This window comes from Petaurus breviceps, unplaced genomic scaffold (assembly GCF_028583685.1).
Source record: "Petaurus breviceps papuanus isolate PSGF00001 unplaced genomic scaffold, PetGlider_PUasm1.0 98, whole genome shotgun sequence".
Classification (NCBI taxonomy): Eukaryota; Metazoa; Chordata; class Mammalia; order Diprotodontia; family Petauridae; genus Petaurus; species Petaurus breviceps.
In genome coordinates this window covers 58,155,027-58,179,963 of record NW_027187460.1, presented here as the reverse complement: position 1 = coordinate 58,179,963, position 24,937 = coordinate 58,155,027, and the positions used below count along the sequence as shown (strand labels likewise).

Below are 24,937 nucleotides of genomic sequence, written 5' to 3'. Positions count from 1 at the left end.
GATGGATCATCTTGACTGTAAGTTCTCTGAGGGGGGAGTTCATAGCCTGTTCTTGTTTACATTTACTACAGCACCCTGCCCAATTCCTGTTCATGTAGTAGTCACCTAATGATTACCGAGTGAAAAGAAAATCCATGATGTTATGTAAAAACACACATTGTGCATCTGAGTCAACATCAGGACCTCATGAACTTTTTTGGTATAATCTATTAGTTCTTGAGAAGCATGAAGAAAAAGATTTTACTAGAAACTTAAAACACATTTCCAGGCATAGCATCAAAGCCCATATAGGAAATAACATGTAACATTATTTATGATTTCATCTTTATTTGAAAAACAATACCATTCAAAATGTAAAAATAGGTCCATTTTCAAAGAACCATTTAAATATGGCTTTGAAAATAGCAATGTTTTATTTACAAGATACAGATGGTAGTGCAATAGCAATCATAGGTATTTATGATAAATAAGAATATATAATTACTATTTCACCATTTTAGGGAGAAGGGAAAGGAAAATATATTTTTATTTAAGCCGCTCCTGCAATGCCTCATAAAAATAAAATCAACAATAACAGGCATAGGTACAGTTTGCACAAAAACACAAATCTGACCAACCAGTGGCATCCAGCCAAGTTATAAGTGTAAGTGGGAAGATTATTTTCCAGTATATATATAGTCAACCTGCCAAGTAACAAAACCCCAACATTTTTGAATCTGCAAAGGGTCTCTGTAAGTATTTCTATGAAATGGTATGTATATGTTAAATAAAGACTGAGACACTCAATCTTGGAGTACAATGAAGTTTGCAAAATCAAAAGTATGCTCAATGCCAGTTTTCAGAAAACTTGGATTTGGAATTAAACTTTAAATTAGGAGGGAAAATTGTTATTATAACAGATACAGACTCCACTTGCTCCTTAATCCTGAGAGAGGTATGGAATCTCACCAGAGAGCAAACTGTCCTAAGACTAAAGTATATTACAAGTGAATGCTTGTTTCACTGTTCAATGATTTCGATATACTCTGAATTTGGGCACTTTTTTCAACAAACCTTCTAAACTCTGAAATCAATCCTTTAAAGTGAACTATTACACATATGCCATCATGCATCCTTGCAAGGAGGAAAACGTGTTACTATTGCACAAAAGCAGATTTTAAAAACCAATCCACACAGCTCAGTTTAGCAATAAAGGCAAATCCATCTAATCCACTAGACAAATGTTGCAAAATCAGCTTCTATTTGAACAATGAAATGGACAAACTCACTGAGCTATATACGCTTCATGTCAGTTTTAATATTGTTTTGATGGCAGCTATTCTAGGCAAAGGCAGCCAAGTCACATAGATAAATGAGAGCAAAAGCAGAAAACTTGTGAGGATTCTTCAGTTCTTTGAATTCTCTCAATAGTTCGAGGTTGATTTGAATTGTGAATAATGTTTCTGTGCACTATTTCTTCCATGTTTTGTATTTCAAGAACTAAGAATATGTTGCTGCCTATAGCAGATATTTTTGTGTTATCTTCTTTAAACTTGTTCTTCTCCTTTAAGACCACGTAAAAAATGGGAGACATTTTCATAAACTAGAAAGGTAATACAACAGGCTGGAGTCACTCTAATCAAATTAGGGACGATTCCTTTGTAAAATCCAATGATGCCTTCTTTCCTATAGAAAAGGAAAAAAATAAGTCAGTATACAAAATAATGTGTGAAAATATTGTACAAAATTTAACTAAATATAATAAATTAATATATTATGTTAATATATTACATATATTTATATATAATTAAATAAATTAAAACACTTAACATGGTAGGAAGAACATCTAAAATTTCCACTGAATGGACCAGGATGAACAAGAAAATAAAACTCACTGCTATTTAAAGCCTTTTCAGAGTGGTTTGCATATATTTAGTTATTTTGTTTGTATACAACTGTTTATATCCATTTAGTTATGATTTATAATCCTTTTCTGACCTGATTAAAATAAAGGACAGGCAAGGATGCCATAAAGCAAAAGCACTCTTTTTTAAAGAACTGCAAAGGATCACTTTTAAAATGATTTCATCTTAAAATGCAGCTGCTAAAAAAACTTTCCCCTTGAGACTGAAATTGTGTAAGCCTACAGAAATGCTATATACCAATTATCACACTCATCCACAATTTAACTGTATCGACACATAGTCTACGTGATATTGGTACAAAATTAATAAACTAGGTACGGAGTAGGCTCTTCATAAATACTTGTTAAATAGAACTAAAGTGACAGAGTACAGGAAGGAGAGGTCAAATTCTGGATTCTGCCATCACTTTTGATCATGTTGCACTTTTATGACCAAGATTGTTACCTAGTAATCCATCTCTTTCTTTTCCTTACTGGATCCTAAACTATAACCCCATCTCTGCCTTCACTTTTATCCCTTTCCAATCTCAACTCCTGAGACAATCAGTTCAATACTTAAGTTTTCCAGGTCTCAGTCCTGGCATCACATAAGCCCTCCTAACCCTAACTCTACATTACTCCCATCATCTACCTATTCTGCTTTTACTCACATGTTGCTGCAAAGAGTTCAATGAAGTCGGGCCATGTGCTGCATTATGTGTTCACTGCAAGTTTATGTAAGCTGACTGGAACTGGGACCTGACTGCAGAGTAAAGCAATCCTTCTGTTCCTCCCTAATTGTCTGTCCCACTCCCTGCAACAGTTACCCTTACTACCTGATCTCTCCTGCAACTTTGGAGCTGAAGACCTTGCCTCATTACTAAGAAAATGATGGCCATTCTGAGTCTTCAGATGTAACCTCCCCAACCCCCTTGCCATTATCTTGTACCTTTTTTATCTTACTGTACATGTACATGTTGTCTCCCCCTGCTGTGAGGGATTATATAAACTCTTTATGGGCAGGGGTAATTGTTTTTGCATTCAAAGTGCCTAGCACACAGTAGGTGCTTAAAGTTTCTTAAAACTGATTGAAGGATGCAATACTGGACTTGGGAGTTGGGAAGACTTAGGTTCAAATCCTGTCCAGCACTTACTGCCTGTGTAACCACGGGCAAGAAATAACCTATCTGTGCCTCAGGTAACTCTAAGATCTGTGGTGACTGTAGATATTGCCTTGGAAAACAACAAATTAACATTATCAGTGTGCTACTGCATTTTTATTTATTTTGTTAAATATTTCCCAATTACATTTTGGATTATGTTTGACACCTCTGTCTTAATTAGACTATCGACTAAGTTATAAATGGGTTGTGATCAATCTTTCACAGAAGAAATTGACCCACCCACAAAGTCAAATCCTTGAGGTTACTGAATTGAATGGAAGTAAACTTATCACATATAAATACTCAGCTTTGGAAAACGTCTGAAACAAAAGAGAAATGTGGGGATCTCAACCACTTCTACTTTGGCTATATATGTACAAAATGCCATATAAAAAGCTAAAAGGCAAAATCCAAGGTCACCCACAGGCTGGTCACAGCATTATTACCAATTAGACTATATGAGGCATTTAGCTGCTGCCACCTTACCTCCATGTCCTCTTGATTACATCAAGTACACCTTCATAAAAAATGTGTTGATCTTGAAGTCGAGCTCTCACTACTTGATATGGGTACGTTGCTGCCACAGCAAATATTTTTGACATTGCTGCAACTGATATATATTCTACTGTGCTCTAAAATAATAACACAAAATGGTTATGTCTTTTCTGGATATTTCTTAAATTGCATAAATTTCCTAACTTGAGCTTGTAAGGTCTACTTAAAAAAATTTATTTAGACTCAAACACCAGAAAAAAATATAGAATAAAGGAAAAAAAAACCCCACATCATAAACTTAAATATTGGAACTTAGATGCAAAGGAAAAAAAAGCATGTCATGTGCATAGCAGAACAAAAGAGAGGACTCAAAGTATATAACAACAAATTTTCATTTCAAGAAAGACTGTATGATAAATAGTACAGATTGTATTAAGAGCTGTCCTTCTTTTCTTTGCTTTCTTGTAAGATTTTTTTGTTCTATGCTGTGTATTTTTTATTTTGTTCTTTTTTCACTCCCACCCCACCCCGTCTGTTCCCCAAGGCTACAATTAAGTGCATATATCACTATATGTATACACACACACACATATAGACATATACTTTCCCTAACAAATTGATCTTTGTTTTTATGTTTGTGCATATCTCGTTTCCTATCCCTCCTGACTCCTCTACTTTACTTCTACCCGCTACCTTACCCTTCCATTACTTAGCCTGCCCCCCTCCAAGGATCCCTCCCCTTTCCTCCCATTCCCATAAATCTACACATCTTCCTATACCCTCCCTTAACCTATTCCCTCCCCCTACCCTCTAGAGATCCCTCCCTTGTTCTCTCCCTCCTCCTTATCCCCTTACCAGTTTATTTCTTCTGATTTTAGAATACTTTTATACTCTTCTAGATTATATATATATATATATATATATATATATATATATGTATGTATGTATGTATTGTTCCCTCTTAAACCCATTCCCAATTAGATCACCAGAACTACCAGCTCTCCTCTTACCTCTAAATTCTTCCTCTTGCACATTTGTATAAATACTCTTTTTAGCTATTCCTAAATGGTTTTACTTTTTAAAGTCATCTCATACTCAGGTCTACCCTAATATTTCTCACGAACTACCCAATTACTGATGACAATCTTAAGACACGTATACACTTGATATGTATAAAAAGTAAATGGTCTGTCCTTATTGAATCCCTTGTAATAAGTCTTTAGTATGCATCTTATATTCATTTTGGCTCTTTTATGTCAAATCTTCCATTAAATTCAGGTTGTTGTGTTTTTTAAAAAAAAAAGTCTTAAAAGTCTGACAGTTGATCAAGTGTCCATTTTTTAAAAAAAAATCCAGGATTATGCTTAACTTTGCTGGGTATGATATTGTTGGTCAGAGCCCCAGTTCTTTTGCTCTTCAACATATAGTGTTTCATGACCTGTGGTCCTTTAGTGTCTTCACTTCTAGATCTTGTGGGATTCTAATAGAAGCACCATCATATTTAACTTGATTTGGGGGAGAGGGGGCATCTAGGTGATGCAGTGAAAAGAGCACCGGCCTTTAAGTCAGGAGGCCCTGAGCTCAAATCTGGCCTCAGACACTTAACACGTACTAGCTGTGTGACCTTGAGCAAGTCTTAAACCCAACTGTCCTGCATTCCCCCACTCAAAAAAAAAAAAAGGCAAAAAAAAGGTTGACTTTTTTCTTATTGCTTTTAATAGTTTATCCTTGAAATGGGTATTATTATATTTATTTTTATATTATATTATTTTATATATCTCTTTTAAGTAGCGATCAGTAGATTTTTTCCTATTTCTTTTTCTACTTTGTTCTAATGCTTCAGGACAATTTTCTTTAATTATTTCTTGTATTATTGCATCAAGATTCTTTTTTAGATCATAACTTTCAGGTAGTCTGATTATTCTTATATTTTCTCTTCTTGATCTGTTTTTAGATCAATTGTTTTTCTAATAAGATGTTTCACTTTCTCTTCTATTTTTTCATTCTTCATATTTTGTTTAATTACTTCTTGATCTCTTATAACTTCGCTGGCTTCACCTTGCCCAATTCTAATTGTCAAGATGTTATTTTCTTCCTTAAGATTCTGCATCCCCTTTTCTAATTGGTTGACTATCTTTCGTAATCTTCTTGTTTTTCTTGGATTGTTCTTATTTTTTTTTTAAGTTTTTCCTCCATCTCTCTCACTTGATTTTTAAAGTCTTTTATAAGTTCTTCTATGAATTCTTTTTGGGCAGCTGACCATTTGATGTTACTCTTTGGGGGCAGAAGAGGGTTTTTTTTTGCTTCAATAACCTTCTCTGAAGATGAACCCCAGTCTTGGGGTTCTTCATCCTCTTCTCTATGGTAACTATGTAATGGTCAGACAGCTAGAAGTCCTGTCTGTTGGTCTGTTGAATTATATTGTTTTCTCTGTATTTTCTGTCTGCTTGTAATTTCTGTTTGTATTTTCTTAAGTTCAGGGTGCTGACTTTTTCCCCTGAACTAAGTGAATGATATCTATCTATGTTTAATTAAAGATTGTTGACCCCTTTAAAGTTGCTTTCCTTTAGTAAAGCAGATCAAATAATTTGTCCTAGCAGCCATCCTGGGTTTGATAGGGTGCTTGCTGTTACACCCTGGCATACAGGGGATTATGCCTCTTGCCCCAGATCTCAGTTCTTCCCTCTTGCTTGGAACCAGTCAAACCTTCAGCCACCTGTAAGTACCCATAACCAGGGGCATCCTGCCCCCCCTACTTCTGTATCCACCTGGCATGTGCTGGTTCCTTCTTGCTCCCCCCCCCCCCCCCAGCTCTCCGGTGTTCCTTGTCAGCAGAGGTTCCCTTGATTTTTCAAGGCTCAGATACCCAACTTCTCTCACTGTTCTGGGGGTAAAAGTTCCTGTGACTGGGGACAAGATGATCTCCCAAACCAGCTATTCCCAGGACCTGCTGCTTGTTGTTAAAGTAGCCCCTAGTTTGGAGGTGTTTACTCTTCACAGGGACCAAATTTCATCTTGAGGTTTTTCTATGGATCTTCTCCAATTGTCCCAGGAAGACCCCTGTTGTGTCCTTATTCTTATTTACTTTTACCTGCACTTTGTTTGCCCTAATGTGCTATTTTATATCTTTTGTGGGGGAAAATCTTTTTTTTCTTTTTATTTATAAGCAATCGGGGTTAAGTAACTTGCTCAAGGTTACACAGCCAGTTATTTCTGGGTGTGGTGCTGAGTATCTGAGCCCAGATTTGATCCAGGTCATCCCGACACTGGAGCCGGTGTTCTTACTCGCTGAGCCACCTGGCCGCCCCTAAGCAATTGGGGTTAAGTAACTTGCTCAAGGTTACACAGCCAGGTGTTTCTGGGTGGGTGCTAAGTGTCTGAGCCCGGGATTCGATCTCCAGGTCTTCTCAACACTGGAGCCGGTGCTCCTACTCGATGTGCTACCTGGCTGCCCCCTGTGGGGGAAAATCTTGAGAGCTTAGAATTTTCTGACCTATTCCACCATCTTCCCAGAATCCTCTCTATAAGGTCTACTATAAGTAATGCTAAGCTAGAACAAAGTAACAAGTACTCAAAATGTGCTTAACTACAAACTTTAAAATTTCTTAAATATATCCATGTTCTCATTAACTGCATATGGTATTTTTAAAAATTTCCAAATGCTAACTGTCCAATTAGAACACGATTTGTAGCATACTATAAATGACAAACTGGCAAAGGAGAGAAAAAAACCAATTTTTAAAAACTGAAAATTGACACCAAAAGGTTAGTCTGATTTAAATTTCTAGCACATTTGATGATTATCTTGACAAAGCTAACTACAATTTACACATTTTCTATAAAAGTAAATTAGACCATCTTTTCAAGAATTTCTTACCAACTGTGCATCTGGTAATCTATTGATATGTGTATTGTACTTCAATTTCAGCAATTCATACGCCATGAACTGAAGTGCTCCATGTGATGTTCCAATTAGCCCAGGCAGAAATCCCTAGAAGATAACCATCTTTTAAAAAAAAGCCACAATATCTAATTTGAAATAGTAAGTAATTTTTATTTAATAATTTTTAAATTAAATAAATTTTATTAAATAAATTAAGTTTTATTTAATATGTAAAATACTCCAAAACCTTAAAGAGTTACTATGGTAAAAGAGAAAAATGCACAGAATCATCATGCTAGCTAGAATAGATGTTAAGAGGCCACCTGGTCCAAGCCCTCCTTTTACAGATGACGACTCTGAAACCCAGGGAGGATAAGGATAGGTCACACAGGCAAGAGCAATGGGTGGGATTTGAACCCAGGTCCTCTAATTAAAAAAACCAGGGAACATTACCCTGCACTGTGTCACTGCTTTATGACTGTCATTCTAAACTTGGGTGGGTAAGTCCCCAGATGGCAGAAAACCAGGACCAGGTCTGTACTTAAAAGTCCAATGTTTCAATGAACATGCTTTTTCATTAAGGTGAGATGACACCCTTCCATGGTACAGAATACAAACTACTCCTGCGTTCTGATGCTGTGTGTTCCTGACATTATGTCAATACCAGTGAAGAATGCAGATTGTCTTTAACTCTTATTCTTAGGGCATAACTGGTCCACCTTCCTTCTTAAATGTTAATGCTTTATGAATTTTTTTTTTCTGCACTGAGCATTTCCAAACATTCTTTCACCCTTACACCTCTCACCCACCTTTGTCACAAACACAAACAATAAAGCGAAATTAATACAGCAAATGCCTCTGAAAGCAAATGAAATATTCAGCACCTCTGGTCCCCTACTCCTCTACTGAGAAGAGATGAAGTTCCATTATGAGTTCTCTGGAGCCAAAATTGTTTTTTTGTCTTTGAATTTAGCTGCCTTATAGTGTTTCTTTCACTTACATTACTGTAATCAATGTTCATATTATTCTCACTGTTCTGATTTGCTCTGCATAAATTCATACAAGTCTTTTCATACTTCTCAATGTTTCATATTTACTTTTTAAGGCACAATAACATTTTATTATATTTATGTAAATCCCAACTAAGTCATATATACCTACTTGCTGTTTTTCCCCCCCAATAAATAGGGTTACTACTAATATTCAGTTATATATAGATAGGGCCTTTCTGTTTTTGACCTCCTTGGGGTACATTAAGTAGTAGTAACCTTGCTAGGTGTCAAAGGGCATAAACAGTCAATAAAACTTTTCTTGAATTTCAAATTCTGTTCCCAAGAAGTTGGTCCAATTCATAGCTCTAGCAGTCATCTAGCTTTGGAATCTTCATTTATGCCCTTTCTTGTGTGCAGTCCTTCATTAATGATATTCTGAAGTCTACTCCCACCTAGTATACAGTTCTCCATTGCTCTGAGTCAATCTGCAATTAAAATTCTTTAGAAATTGTGGTGTAACAGGATGCAACCATATAGTATCACTACAAAAATAGCACGTTAGAAGTTGAAGCTCTGTTCCAAGAAAAACCTTTGAGTCATTAAAAAGTACTAAAAAATTTCCCAATGTGATCCAGCCCTCCTATTCAATTGTGGGCAAAATCTAACCTATTCTGTTTGTCCAAGAGATATATGTGTATATTTATGTGTATATATGTATGTACATAAACACACACATATGTGTGCATATATATATATATATTTTTTGCAGACTAGCTCTAGAGGCTGTTCACTCAAATGTCCATTCAAACCTGGAGGTTTTTCTGACTTCAAACACAGCTATCAACTAAACTAAGAATATATTGGCTTAAAGAAAAGAAAAAGAAAAACAGATGACTCTTTCTTTAAATATGCTTAGGAACATGCCGTTGAAAGGAATTAGAGAATCTTAACCTTAGAAAGGGCTTTAGAGGCCATTTAGTCAAACTTATACTTAATTTTATTTAAGAATTATCTCCCTTGGGGGTGGCTAGGTGGTGCAGTGAGTAGAGCACCGGCATTGGAGTCAGGAGGACCTGAGTTCAAATCCAGCTTCAGACACTTAACACAAAAACTAGCTGTGTGACCTTGGGCAAGTCACTTAACCCCAAAATGCCCTTCAAAAAGAAAAAAAATTGTCTCCCTGAACCTAAAACACACTTGTTTTAACACCAATATTCTTTTAGTGCATTAATTTTTTTTTGATAGAAGGCACAGTGTAATGGATAGAAAACTGGACTTAGAGCCAAAAGATCTAGGTTCAAATTCTGACTCTGATGTATACTGGCTGTGTAAGCCCAGTCAAGTCACTTAACCCTTCAATGTTCTAGGCAATTTTCTAAGATTAAGAAGGTGCCCACTTGTACTGGTAGAGGGAATTTCCTCATGGGGAGTTCATTATACTAATGAAATCACAGGTCCAATCCCTATCCTTATGCTTCCAGTGAAGTTATATGGCTACAAATCATAGAATGCTATAATCTGATGAATTAAAATTGTAGGTCACGTAAAGTGGGTACAAATAGGCTGAAGCATATCAACAACAATTAATTGCATATAAGAAGCGGTGCACAAGATCATCTAACTCCTGACTGGAAAATAAAATAGGTCAATCACTTTGAGAGAGAGGGATAACACAATGGCCATGTGCATGCTGCTACAGATGCAGTTTTTTTGGCCTGGGCACTGCTGTGTCAGGCACTGATGAGGTGGCCTATAAGGAGGAATCTGTCTCTGACCCATCATAAGATTCCCTTGGTTAACCTTGCTCGCTCCATTCCCATTTGTGGCTGCTCTCTGTGGTAATATTGATGAATGTGTAAATAATGTTAAGAGAGCTACAGGGAAACTAGAACATGATGGGTAGATTCTCCTCATGAAGGATATATAGGAGGGCATGGATAAGAATATAAAATAATATAGGCATGGATGAATTTTGCTCTATCTACACTGTTGAAGAATACAATAATGAGATGAAATCACAGATCTATTATGAATGTAATGCTGTTTTTGTTTTCTGGGGTAAAGGGAATGTGGGGAGAGTAAGGTTGACAAACTACAGAGATGTTTACATTTTAAAACACAATAAATTTTATTTAAATATGTAAACACCATTCTTAGCTGGAGCTGTATAAAAACAGGCAGCAGGCCAAATCTGGCCAGCAGGCATACAATGCCTGGGGTACAGAAAGAGAAGACAGGAAAGGAATATAATGAATTGAATAATTAATTAATGATCCTAATCAACTTCTTGTACATGGTAAGTAACCAATACTCTCCTATGCTGACTAAAGCAGCATAATAGGAAAATTTCAGGGATGGCCTGAATTATAGGCTCATAATGGATTTGGAGCTGATATATATAGGCCTTCAGAGGGCTAGTACAAACTCTTCAATTTATAAATGAGAAAACTAAAGCCCAAGATGTGAAGTGTCCTTTCCAAAGTTATATAGTAATAATAATGATACCCATAATGCAACATTTTGAATGCTGTATCCTCTTTCACCCACAACTATAAAGGACTCATTGTAATTAATTCTGAGTTTATCTATAGATATCCGGGAATAAACTTTGTTTATCTTGTCCACAGCCTTAAAGAGGTTAATGGTTTAACTAAAGATAGGTTAGCTAAAATGTGAAATGTAATTAACAAAAAATACAAGTCATAGTGTTTGTATTGAATTTGAAGTTGCCAATTGTTGCAGTCATGTGCATTACTGGTCTGATACTGCTAATCTCTTTTTAAACATTTATTTACAATTGTAAACTATAAAAATCTGAAAGATCCCTGCTTCTCTTATAACTAGCTCTGTAAAGCAAGTAAAATATTCTAACCACCAGAACTGTTTAAAGCTTAAGCGTTAAATGAATGCCAGATTACCTACATATCAAAATAAGATGCCTACAAAATTGTGAACAATTTTCTACCCCTTCCATCCATGTCACAGTGATGCATCATATGGCAGTAAGTATAAATAGCCTAAAGAGATACAATACTTGTACCATGGATTATTTTCATTAAAATTTTCATTACAATTATTAGTTGCTCATAGGGTTGTTTCTTTTTATAACTGAGTACTGGAATCTTTCAGAATCTGAACCTAAAAGGTGAATGAAAATTTATGTGGCAACTATGTAAATAACAATAGATATAATTATTTAAAACAACCAGATAAAAAGTACCTTGTACAATCCGCGTACACCTTCAAACTTATATATCTTTACAAGTGCATCCATCATGCCTTTGTACTGCCTCTCTGAAGCACTGACAACTTCATATTGTAACATAAGTCGAGTCTTTGTTACCCATAATGGGTTTGTAATACAGAGTGTCATGGCTCCTAAAACAGAGAAGTTTAATTACAGATGTACTTCTTGACTAATGAATGTTACAAATATTTAAAAGTATCATTGGGAGACAAAGATGAACTTTCTTTGGAAACCGGGAGGTAAAGAAGTGATCTAAACCACTGTGCTCTCATCTTTTGGTAGACCCAGTGGCCTTAGCTGCAGAAGGACAGGAGAGAAGAAGCATTTTGGGGAAATGGCAGGATTTTATTGTGGACAGTGGGGTCTGTTGGTTACAGCACTCCTTGGAGGGGGGCTAAAAGGGGATCATAACTCACTCCTTGGTTACATTTCAAGAGCTTGACTTGGAGTGGGAATCTGGGTGTCCCAAAGTAGGTAAACAGTAAAAGTACTTAATGAAGCTAGTTTCTTCATTGCTCTCTCCTTCCCATTGGTTCCTAGGACTTACTCTCCCAATTCCTTTCATCCTCTTGCTCAGATGCTTTGATGGGGGGGGGGGGGATGGAAGAGGGAATGAGGAGGGAGAGAAGGGGAAGGGAGAGTTATATTTGCTGAGCTTCTACATTGCCTTTTCCGTTGTGAAGATTGGAAGACTTTTCTCACAGGAATATTTTAAACGATTAGGTTGCTATACTACCCAACAAAAAAACTATCTAATTTAAAAAATACAATAGTAATACTCAGTAGGGGTAAAATGGGCTTTTGTTGTCTAACATGGGGACTTAATTTCCATGTATCACACTGTTTCTATGGAAAATATATAGGAAAAATTTGAGAAATATCTTTTGAGTTCTAAAGAAATAACTTATAAATTGATTTTGGAACATAACCTGTTTGTAATTTGGGGATCATCTGAAATATGATTTTATAAATTCATACTCAGAGTATTTGCTCCTTCAAGTCATTCATTTTAGCATACTATAAATCATCACCACTATAAAAAGAATAAATGCCTTATTCTAATTAATAGTATATTAGGCACATACAGAGCAAAGCAGACATAGGTAGATAAAGCAAACTATTTATACCAACATAAACCCATGCTCTTCCCCTATACCTCAATAAACAAAATCAAATTCTCAATCATAGTTCATTCCATAAAAATTAGATAAAAGTAACAACAAATTATCATGAAATTGTAATTATTTTTAAAAATCTGTAAAACTAAAAAATAATTTTATAATTACTTTAATAGCTACATATTTTCTGGGTTTTCTAAGTAGTTAATCAACACATATTAAACCCGTAGTATGTTAACTGAACCATATGCTATAAGGGAATAAGTCACATTTCATATTTTTGTTCTACAAAACATACACGTCAATCTATTAAACAATGTCCTAAATTAAATAGTTGGGAAATCAAAACAATAATTATTTTTCTGCAGACTATATCATTTGTTTCCTTCTACTAATGGATCTACAACATCGTTTAGATATTGAAAATAAATTATTTCAAATCTATCCAGAGCAAAAAGTCATCCCAAGAATTTCCCATAATATCCAGTTTCAGCCAATTAATACAGTTGAATCGAAAACAGTCACTATAAAGAAGGTATGATAAAACAACATTGCCGTTTTTATATATTGATGTGGCAGGATTTTTATGGGTTATGCATTTTCTTACCAGCTTCAGCAGCTGAAACAAGGTATTCTGTTGCATCTAGCCGTTCTGTTTTCCCCTCTGTCTTATATGATTTAATGGCATTGTAGCTAAAAGAGTTAAACGAGAGATTTCAAAGAAGATGAGAAAAGACAAACTACATATTAGTGTTTTGAGTTATTTGAAAATATGTTGTTTACATCAATTATAATATTTAAAGCTGAACTATAATATAAACAAAAACCTTGGGGCTTTAGCAGGAGTTTTATCCAAAGCACCTGAGGAATTGCATCATGAAAGCAAAAAGCAGTTCTGAAGTATAATTTTATTTTGTATTTAGTAATATCAATCAATACCTTCCTTCAAGGTGGGGGGATAAACTAGATTTTATTTAAGCATATATCTGATCAATGATCTGATGACAGGAAAAAAAACAGACAGAAACAGTAGGATTTTTAGGAGGAGAAATATTCATTCAACAAATATTTATTGGGCACCTTCTTCCCTCTCTAGTAAGCTTTGTCCTCACAAGAAAGACTAAAAAAAAAAGGTAGTTCAACAAAACCAATTATCATATCAACTGAGTCCAACAGGTCCATATCCATAGTCTCTCACTTCTCCAATGAGAAAAGCATATTTTTTCAACTATTCTCCCTGGTTAAACTGAATGATTATAATTACACAGCATTCCATTTTATTTTACTGTTTTTTTTTTCACTTAAATTGCTGTAGTCTTGTATATTAACTCCTTGTATCAGCTTACTTCACCCTGCATCAATCCATATAAAATTGCCCCATGTTTTTCTGAATTCCTCATCTTTGTTTCTACAGAATGTAAGCTCCCCAAGGGCAGGGACTGTATCATTTTGTCTTTGCTGTTCCAGCACCTGACCCATAGTATATATTTTAAAATTCTTGATGGATTCATTAATGTGCAATGATATTCTACTGGTTTTCTGTATTACAATTTATTTAGTCATTACCTAATTGTTTAGCATCTACTTTGTTTCCAGTCATTTCCTGTTATGAATATTTTGATATATACAGGATCTTTATCTTTTACCTCCCTAGGATATATGCTTAGCAATGGAATATTTGAGTCAAAAAATAATGGACCATTTACAGTTCCACCAACTGCCTGTGTACACATATTTCTATCATTTTTACTATTTACTACATTTACTATTTCCATCTTTTATTATCTTTGTCAATTTGCAGGGTGAAAGGCAAAATACCTCAAAATTGCTTTAACTTACGTGTCTGTCACTATCTTATAAATGTTTAAAGTTTAAAGAGTGCATTTATGATGAAGCCTATGAGAAGGAAAAAAAAGTTTTACAGTAGATCACATGTTTACAATCATATAAGAGACTGAAAGATATGCTAAAAACAAGATCTCACTTGTTTGCTGATTATAAAAGCACTTGCTTTAAAGGCCCTACTCCAAAAGTGTTTCCCATAGAGATGTTGAAACCATATAAGATACACTGAAAAAAATGTAACACAAATTTAACTTTGTTCAAATACTGTCACATAAACTGAGAAGATGAATGTTTGCTGAAAGTGTTTACCACTGTTATAGAGTCCATATAGGGAAGGATTTCAGAGATGTTCTAAAAGCTCCTATTTGCAACTGTAATTTTGCTGGCTGCATCAAGCCCCAGAACAATGCAGAGCCTTCTAAATAAGATGTATAAGAACTCAATAGTTTAGCCTATCCACCCTAGTGGGGAAACAAACAAAAAACAGATGAAGATTGTCTGTTGTCTAGATTATCACACAGAACTGAATGATAACCATACCCATTCATCTGTAAATATACTTTGGACAAATACTACAGATGGACAAATAATGTACTTTTCAGAAACTATTTTATTTATTTAGTATTATTCTTTTAATAAGCCTAAGCTTCTCCTTAAAGCAAAGGTTGATTTTTAAAATACCAAAATGCTACTGATGATGTTGTATGGCTGTGTCATAAATACAGTGCTTTGCACACAGTTGCTTAATAAATGCTTGTTGATTAATTGGTTGAATACTGTAGCTCCTAAAAAAACTGAACTTGAGGATCACCTAAAGAACAATGGAGAAGATGCATGGTGGTTATGAGAAGAATAGAACACATTACAAATGAGGAATTATGTGGGCAAAGCAGTATAAAATGTGTCAGAGAAATACATAATTGGGTAAAAAGGTGGACCAGTCAAATAGTGAGAATGAAGGATAACTGATAAGTTTCATTAGAATTCATGCAATTTAAAAAGACCTAGGTTTCTAGCACAGTGGGTCCACTCCCCTCATGGCAGATTTATAGGAATCAAAGACAAGAATCACCAAGTATGACCATGCACGGATGGTTTGCAAACTACATCAGCTCAGACTCTCTTCCCATAAAATATGGTTATGTGATAAGGTCATGCTATTGTGTTCCTATGTGTTTATAGCAGAGAATGTTGAGAAGGGATATATGGTAAAGAACAGTAGATTTGGAGAATTGGTTTTAATAGCAGAACTCTGCTCTATGTATAACCCCTGCCAGGGTTGCTTAAATTCTCTGGGTCTCAGTTACATCTATTAAATGAACCAACTGGATTAGATGATTTCTAAGGTCCTTTCTGGCTCATGAACAGCATGAGTATATGACAATGTTACAGTCATATGTGTTTTGTTCTCCCTGTGTCCAAAAGAACTGCAGCTACTTACAAATGGTAGAGAGAGAACAGGTTTTGAAGTAGACCAAAAAGAAGAACTAAGGAGAAGTGAAGTTGATCAAATGTTATAAAGCAAAGAAGATGCTGTAGTCCTCTTGAGGCATCATCATTTCTGTCTTCTCAGTCACCTGAGCTCTCCCTCTTTCACCCACAGTTCTCATGTAGCCTTGTTGTATGTTTTTTTTAAGGTTATGTGAGGACCAACATTCACCTCTCACCTCTCCACCCTTCCAGGTTCACGATGTGGAACTCCAGAACCAATACCTCCTCTCCAATAAATGACTGATGATCACGGACACTGTATGTGACTATAATCCACAGACAATAAAAACATTTTCATTTTAAGTGTTAGATTCAAGTTCCATACCTTCCCACAACAGCTAACCAAAACTGTTATATAATGGCGAAATGAAGGTAAGTGGCATTCATTTCTTTGCCCTGTACATAAATATCATTGTCAGAAGTAAATATGAACCATGAAAAGAGCAACATGTGGCCATTAGAAGAAAAGTTACTTCTACTGGGGACTGGACAATTAGTTTTTTATAAAGGAAAACTATATTAAAATCTATATGAAAAGAACCTTCTCTTAAATGTAAAGCTCTCTTCTACTATAGATCTATTTATAATCAGAGACAATGAAGGCTGTTACATAGCACCTTTCCGAGTTCTTTACACAAATTCAACAAGTTGGTGAGGCTGGTTATTTAGTTTTATCAACATTATGCTGTAAAAGAAAGGGTAAATATTATTCTAAAAAAATCCTTGCTTTCTCATAGGAGATCATAAAATTTCTATTGATATACTTACAAGAAAAAGTAGAGTCCCCAAGATAAGCCTGCACCCCACACATTTGGAGTTACTCCTTGATAAAGGCCTCGTAGTCCATCAACTTTCCAAATAGTGGCCAAACAATGTACTACTCCTTTATATTTTGGTCTCAGTTCCAGTCCGTCACTCACTACACAATAAAGAATATAAAAAATTAGTTAAAACTTAATTCTACCTATTCCATCTCAAATGAGATATTGGTAAAGTGATTAGTACAGTGCCTGATGAACAGTAGGTAACTTTAGAAATATTTATTCCTTTCCCTTTCCACCTTCTCCCTACAATCAAGGACCTGGGAAGTATGTCAAAGGTCATCTAAATCAATGCCTTCTTTTTACAAATAAGAAAACTGAGGCCTCAAGATTCTCATTGATGGTAAACAGGACATACTGTGTCCTGACATTGTATAAATCTCTTTTTGTGTGAGAAAAAAATTCTCAATATAAAATCCTTCATGTAAGCAAAATTTTCATTTTAAATTTTAGATTCACACAGCACTTTTTCCTGAAGCCCTCAAAATGCTACAGAAATTACTTGTTCATGATCACACAGTCATTATTTTTCTTGATGACTGTACCATGTTATACAACCTATTCAATAAAGTCCAGTGCCTCCCTACTGTCTCTAGGAAAAAAAAAAATTCCTCTGTTTAGCTTTTAAGGCATTTTGCAACCTGGTCCCAAACTATTTTTCTAAACTGGAAAAAATATTTCTGCACTCTTTTTATTTGTATTTCAAAGGTTTAGCACAGTATTTGTCACAGTTGATACTTAATAATTACTTGATGATGTATTAGATGCTGGATTTGAACCTAAGTCTTCTTGATTACAAGGCAACTCTATGTATTACATCATGTTATTAAAATAATTGGTAGATGTTTCAAAGGGGCAAATTTAGATCATGTAAGGAAAATTTTTCATTTTTAACATACATTTTATTTTTTCCCCCCAACAATCTTTTTTGTCTTTTTTTTAGAGGGGGGAAGGCAGGGCAATTGGGGTTAAGTGACTTGCCCAAGGTCACACAACTAATAAGTGTTAAGTGCCTGAGGCCAAATTTGAACTCAGGTCCTTCTGATCCCAGGGTCAGTGCTCTATTCACTGCGCCACCTAGCTGTCCCCCAACAATTTTTTAAAAACAATTTTTCAAAAAAGTTTCGAGTTCCAAATTCTATCTTTCCCTTCCATGCAATCAGATATAGGTTATATGTGTGCAGTCATGTAAAACATGGTAATGAAAATTTCTTAACAGAGTTATTTAAAGTATAATGTGCTGCCTAAGGAGGAGGTGAATTTTCCCTTAGTGGAGGATGTTTATGAGCAAAAGTTGTGATGACTTGTGTATGTTGTAAAAAGCATTTTTTTTTTCAGGTATGGGTTGGACTAATTGGTCTCTGAGAACCACTTTAACTTTAAAATTATGTGAAAATCACCAAATTAAAAACAAACAAAAAATCAATTCTCTTGAACAATGAATAATAACATGCTGAATAATGAATATATACACACACATAGGGAAAAATCAGATTTCTTTTTCTGAATCTGACAAATATTTTATATTACAAAAAATGACAACTGTGTTTTAGCTAGTTATAAAAAATCCCCAAAGGTTTTTTTTTAAAAATCTACAAACCCCAAATTTCTGACAGTTTTACATCTCTACATTCTGTTTTAATAAATAAAACAGGTTCTTCTTAATTCCCCAGAGGATATTAGAGAGGAATCATTAAGAGCTGAAAGGGAAAGTCAATTCCTTTTATAACTAATCTGCCCAATAGTGCAGTTCAGCTACTCATTTAAATGAATTATTCAATTTTTCTCTCACTCAGCTCTTTTTGATGCTCTCCTTGGGTTTCAGATTTCTCTTCCCCTTGCATAAGTCTTTTGATCCAGTAAACTTACCCCCCTTTTTTTCTCTCCTTCATTTCTTTCAACATGAAGCTCATATCACTCTAATACTCCCCAGGTGAAACTAAGAAGCATCTGGCTTGCCAAAGACCAACTGATTATGGCTCTAAGTCCAAAGATCTCTGCATTTACTTTTCTGAAAAGTTATATTGTCAAAATTCTCATAATTAAGGTAATTTCCACCATTTTTACAGACAATGTTATTCCCTACTATAACATTTTACTCTATAACTATACTCAGTCAGTCATGTCCATATATGTTGTTTGGTCATTTCAGCTGTGTCTAACTTTTTGCAACCCCATTTGGGGTTTTCTTGGCAAGGATACTAAATTGGTTTGCCATGTCCTTCTCCAGCTCATTTTATAGATGAGGAACTGAGGCAAACAAATCCTGTGCCCAGGATTGCATAGCTAGTAAGTATCTAAGGTCAAATATGAAGTCAGGTCTTCTGACTCTGGCCCCAGCACTCTATCCACTGCACCACCTAGTTGCCCTAAATCACTTTACATATAATTATAATAACTACCATGTATGATGGAATCCTAATAAAGCTGCCTCCAGTCTCAATATTCTAATTTCATTATAGGCCTGGCCCCAATGAACAGCAGGCCCACTGTACCTACCTAACTTCTTCATATATGCCTCACTGCTCACTAGAACAAAAGGTGTGTCCCTGAACTCTTAGTTCCCACAGAAACAGCAGGTGTGTCCATGTGATAGGAACCTAGTCACTGCCCCTAGACCCATTCCCACAGAAACAGATGTGTTCTTCTATTCAAGCACAGCCAAATCATCCATCTAGCCCAAGATAGGACCACAATACCTAACTATCTATCTCGACCAGACAGGACCTGAATAGCTAGTCAATTAGAGGGCAGTATGACCAGAATGTTTAACCACTGAACCGTAGATGGGATCCCTCCTCCATTACCTAATCCCTTAACATTAATAGTCTTTTTAATATTAATTATATTCCTATATTCTATGTAAATTTCTGTTGTATAATTGCATCTTTACCCTATAAAAATTCATCTTGTTTTGTCTGAAGCAAGTTTCTGAAGCTGGTTGCTCTTGGAATTTAGTCCACTTCATGAGAGATGTCAATCTCAATAAATGCCTTTACCTGGATTAGAGGTGGTTTAACTGAATTCTTTGAGATGGATCCACCACAACACATCATGAAACCCAACAGTTTTTGGGTGGGCAGAGCCCCCACCACAACAATTTATATAGTACTTACTATATACTAGATGCCCTAGTACTATTTATGTACAGAGCTTAAAAAGTAAAACAAAATATTTTATCAGAGGTATATCACTAGAGCATAAAAATTCATATTACTAGAAAGACAGTACACAAGGTGAAAACTATTAAATGAAGATGTCTCATTCTGCATTACCTCCGTCTCCTCCTCCAACCTCCCTTTAGTTTTACACTTGCCTTAAAATCTTTAGCTGCTGAGAAGTTGGCTAGTAACAAAAACTGAGCACCTGAGAGGCAAGGCAAGGTCCTAGGACCTAGGTGCTGGGAGAGTAGTATAGAAAATCTCTTAAGGAGTTTAAAATCTATTTGGGAAGAGAAAGCATAAACATGTAAAAGGCTACATAATACAAAGAATATCATAAGGTAATATGTGATTAACAGTCATTTGGGTGGCATATCTAATTGGTATTGTGTTGAGAGGAAGTCTTATGACTTCAAGCATTTGTGAATACCTAGCCTCCTTGGATATTTAAAGCATAAAAAAAACAGTCACCTTTTGTGAAGCTAGAGCAAGGAGAGGCAACATAAATGAGGAATGATGTAAATATAGTCCAAAAATTTTTTAAAGAGTATTAAGTCTACTGGGAATTGCTTTGAAAATTGCAGATAAAATGGCGAATGAATCACAAAAATTCAACTGAAAGCGTGTTTATTAACTACCTACCATGTACAAGGGTAGATACAAAGATAAAAATGAAAAACTGATGTAGCCCTTGAGAAATTGGCATGACAAAAGGGGATACAATATGTACATAAAGAAATAAAAGAAAATTTGAGGAGGAAAAGGGCACTAATAACTAAGAGTATCAAGGATTCTTAACCCTTTTTGTGTCACAGATCTCTTCTCAAAATGTTTTTAAATGCATGAAATTATAAAGTAAAGCAATTATATTGAAAGTTAACAAAATGTATTTTAAAAATAATTCAAGGGGGGCAGTTAGATAGCACAGAGAGAGAACTGGTCCTGGAATTGGGAGGACCTGACTTCAGATCCTGCCTAGACATTTACTAGCTGTGTGACCTAGGCAAGTCACTTAACCCCAACTGCTGCCCCCACAAAAAAAAATGATAATAATTCAAGGACCCCAGTTTAAGACCATTGATCTATAATATCTTGCTTGGTGAACATATCAGTTCTCAAGTTTTCCATTTTCAACTCTATGCTAATTCCAAGATCTAAGTTTCCAGTCCTAATTGCTCTTCATTGATAGCTACCACCATAGTGCAAACTTTACCACATACCTGAAAAAAAAAATAGATATATGCATATGTATGTATATATACAGTAGTATGTAGTGAGAGATTGGTGTCCTTGCCTCAAATCTCTAAATACAAAATGCTATATTTGGCATTTGAAGTCAATTACCACCTGGTCCAGTCTTCTGAGACTATAAAATCCAGCAACACCTGCCTGCTTGCTGTACCTCACACACTACACTCCATTTCTCATCCCTTGATTCTGTGCATTTGCATTGGCTATTAACCAGGCCTAGAGTGCTCTCCTTCCTCATGGTCAGCCACTCACTTTACGCCTCAGCTCAAACTGTACCTTCTGCAGAAAGCCTTTTTTGGTCCTCTCACTGCCTCCTCCCTTGCCTTCCCTCTGAGATAATTCTGCGTATTTTCTTGTACGTTCATAGTTTTTGGTATGCTTCCTCCCAAATTAGAATATGAACTTCTTGAGGGCAGGCATCATGTTTTTGTCTTTGTGTGAATCCCCAGCATTCAGTACAAGTGACTTGCACAGAGTGTAAGCTAAATAAATGCTTGCTCACTGTTGACTAAAATTGCTTTTAATCTGGTCATCACTATTTATTCCTCCTCCTTTCTCTGCCATAATGAAGGAGTCAGACAATAGGATGCCAGGATCTGTTAGGTGTATTTTGATAGGAACAAGGCTTTCAAGTCACTTCTAGGTAATCTTCTTATCCCTTTATGTACAATCTTCCCCCATTAGAAAGGAAGTTCTTTGAAAGCAGGAAATGTATCTTGCTTGCTTATCCAACCCTTAGTATAGTGTCTGGAACAAAGGACTATTAAATACCATTAAAAGCTTAATATTAGCTCTTCCTTTTCAGACTGTCATTCAGTCCCCATTTGAATATATCCAGAGACAATTACTACTTCAGAAGATAGCTTGTTGTATTTTTGGACTCAGTTAGGTCTTAGAAAAATCTTTCTAATATTGAAATGAAATATGATTCTGTAACTTCCACAATGAATGTTATGGGCTGTTATATAGAGCTACAGAGAATAAGTTTAGCATTCTTTGTTTAAATGATAGTTTATTTTGACTGCTTGAGTGAGGAATAATTGATATTTATGAGTTGTATTAAAATATGCAAAGTGCTTTACATAGTTTCATTCACTCCTTAGGGAAAATGTATGAGGTATATACTACAGGTAGTATTATCTCTCTACTTCACAGATGACAAAACTGAAGCTCACCAAAGTCAGTTAACATCAGGGATGAGATTTGAACATAGGCCTACCTGATTTCACATTACCTCATAATAATGCATTTGTCTAGTGCTTTGAAGTCTGAGTTTTCCTCACAACCATTAGAGTGTAGCTGTGCAACTACATCCCTATTTTACAGATGAGGCTCTGAGATAGGACTTTCCAATAGTCACATTGATAGTAAGCTCCTGAAAAAAGACTTCTAATAGCCCAGAATGCTATTTGTACTATGCTTCCCACATTATTGGTATAATCGTAGATTTAGATCTTAGATTTTAATCAAACTGGCATATTTTACATATGAGAACAGGGAGACAGAGTGACTCGTGCCCAGAGTCATGCAGAAAATAAGTAGCAGACCCAGGATTTGAACCCAAGATCTCTGGCTCAAAATCTGGCACCCTCTCTCATTGTACTATATTGAATACTACTGTGGAATCAGATGGAATCCTTCAATTATCCCCCAAGGAAATGAAATTCTCTAAATAATCAGATGACTTTCCAGAAGTGATAGTTGAGATAAAACCTAATCTGCATGCAATTAAAATTTTAGACAATAATAAAATTAACAACTTTAAAGCTCAGTTGTTCAAGTAGACTTTCCTGAACGTGCAAGAAAATTTGGTGTCTTAATTTTTTATGGTGCTTTCTTAATTTTGTTTCCACAAAACATTCTGTTTGATCCTGAGGCAGATGTTAGAGATATGACTTTCATTTGACAGATGAGGAAGCCCAAAGAGGTTAAATGTTCATCCAATGAATAAATATCAAACCAAGCACTTATTAAATGTCTTATGTGCCAGGCAATGTGCTAAACAGAGGAGACTTGTTTGCTACCTCCCCCAATAGATTCTGAGCGCCTGGAGAGCAGGGCCAGTCTTTTGCCCCATCACTTAGTACAAATTGGTAGATGGAGATCTACAGGTACTCAGCCTACAGGTGGAGACAAGCAAACAACTTCTGTAGATGCAAGTTATGTACAGGAATAATTGGAGATCAGCACTAGTATTAAGGGAACCAGGAAAGGCTGATTCATCAGGGAATGGGATTTGTACTCGACTACATTCCTGGGGTGAGGAACCTGCAGCCTCGAGGCCACATGTAGGCCTCCAGGGCCAATGGCAGCCCTTTAACGGAATCCAAACTTTACAGAACAAATCCCTCTTCAAAGGGCCCCACTTGAGGACCTAGAGGGCCACATGTGGCCTGGAGGCCGCAGGTTCCCTACTCCTGACAGGCTATTACAGCTCAGGACATGTTAAACATAAAATGCTAATATGACACTCAAACTTCCCCAAAATCTATTGTGGCTTTTCTCCATGAAAGGGAGATAAGGCAGTGAGTTACTTTGCGCACACAGCGCTGTAAGTACTGGGCACACACACGGTAGGCGCTTAACAAATGCTGGTTGACAGAGTCAACCTGAGCGCGTATTCAAGGCCGGCTGCAGCTAGCACCTCTCCGTGCCTCAATTACTCCGCTAACTCTAACTCGGTATTTCAGGAGGAGCTGCTCCGAAGGCAAAGGTGCATATCACTAAGAGGAGGAAAACTATTTACTCCCCATCCCCCCAAACCTCCTGCCACCACGCCGGGTGTCCTCCCAGCCCTGAGGTCGCTGTCGTTGGGTGCCCTGTCATGTGCTTGTCTCCCCGTAACCGCCCTCGTGGCAGCGACTCCAGGGTCCCCCGCGCGGGGGGCAGAGGGAGGAGTGCCACTTTAGAGACGGCCCGGCCCGGCCCCAAAGCTGCCCCACGTCGGCCCCCCACGGACCAGGGTCTCCCGGAGAGGAGGCAACCCAGTGCAGGCTCCCTTCCCCCTCCCCTGCTGCCCACCCGCCATGCGCCTCAGCCCCCCGCTGCGCGAGCCGCCGCCTCCTCCGCCGGGGGGCGGGCGGCCTCTTACCGGCGAAGCGGATCTTCACCAGGTCGAGCGGATGCAGCGCCAGGTTGGAGAGGACGCCGCCGCTCACACCCGCCACCAAGTTCTCGTACCGCACATGACGGAACACTGTGTAGAAAGGCGATGACCCCGGCGTCGACTGGCCCTGGGCCGTCATGATGTCGGGAGCCGCGGACACCACGGCGCCCAGGGCCGCAGAACTGGAACTAGACGCCGTCGCCGCCACTGTAGCGGCCGTCGCCGCCTGGATCGGCGGAACAGCGCGGGCCACGAGCTGGGGTCGGCTGCACCTGCCAGCGAGCACGGGAGAGTCCTCCTGGAGCCGAGGGCGGGGGGCGTGGCGGGGTGGGGGCGCGGCGGAAGGCGCGGAGCGAGCGTGCTCGCCGGGGGCCGCGAGGTGGCAGAAGGCGCAGCCGCGGTCGGGAGGCTCGTACCAAGCGATCCCACCTCCTTCTAAATCTCCGCCTCCGCTTTCCCTGGAGGAGAAAACTTCAAACCGC

The 24,937-nt window shown here is 37.0% G+C and overlaps 1 protein-coding gene across 1 annotated transcript; it reads right to left on the bottom strand.

Moving 5' to 3' along the window:
- Positions 1–307: 307 nt before the first annotated feature.
- Positions 308–24,790, bottom strand: SLC25A32 (solute carrier family 25 member 32). Its single transcript, XM_069081122.1, has 7 exons — positions 24,441–24,790; positions 16,885–17,035; positions 13,388–13,473; positions 11,636–11,793; positions 7,418–7,531; positions 3,532–3,677; positions 308–1,665 (listed from the first exon to the last, which is right to left on the bottom strand). Exons 1-7 carry the CDS (start codon positions 24,592–24,594, stop codon positions 1,527–1,529), a joined length of 948 nt encoding a protein of 315 aa, XP_068937223.1. The 5' UTR covers positions 24,595–24,790; the 3' UTR covers positions 308–1,526.
- Positions 24,791–24,937: the final 147 nt, after the last annotated feature.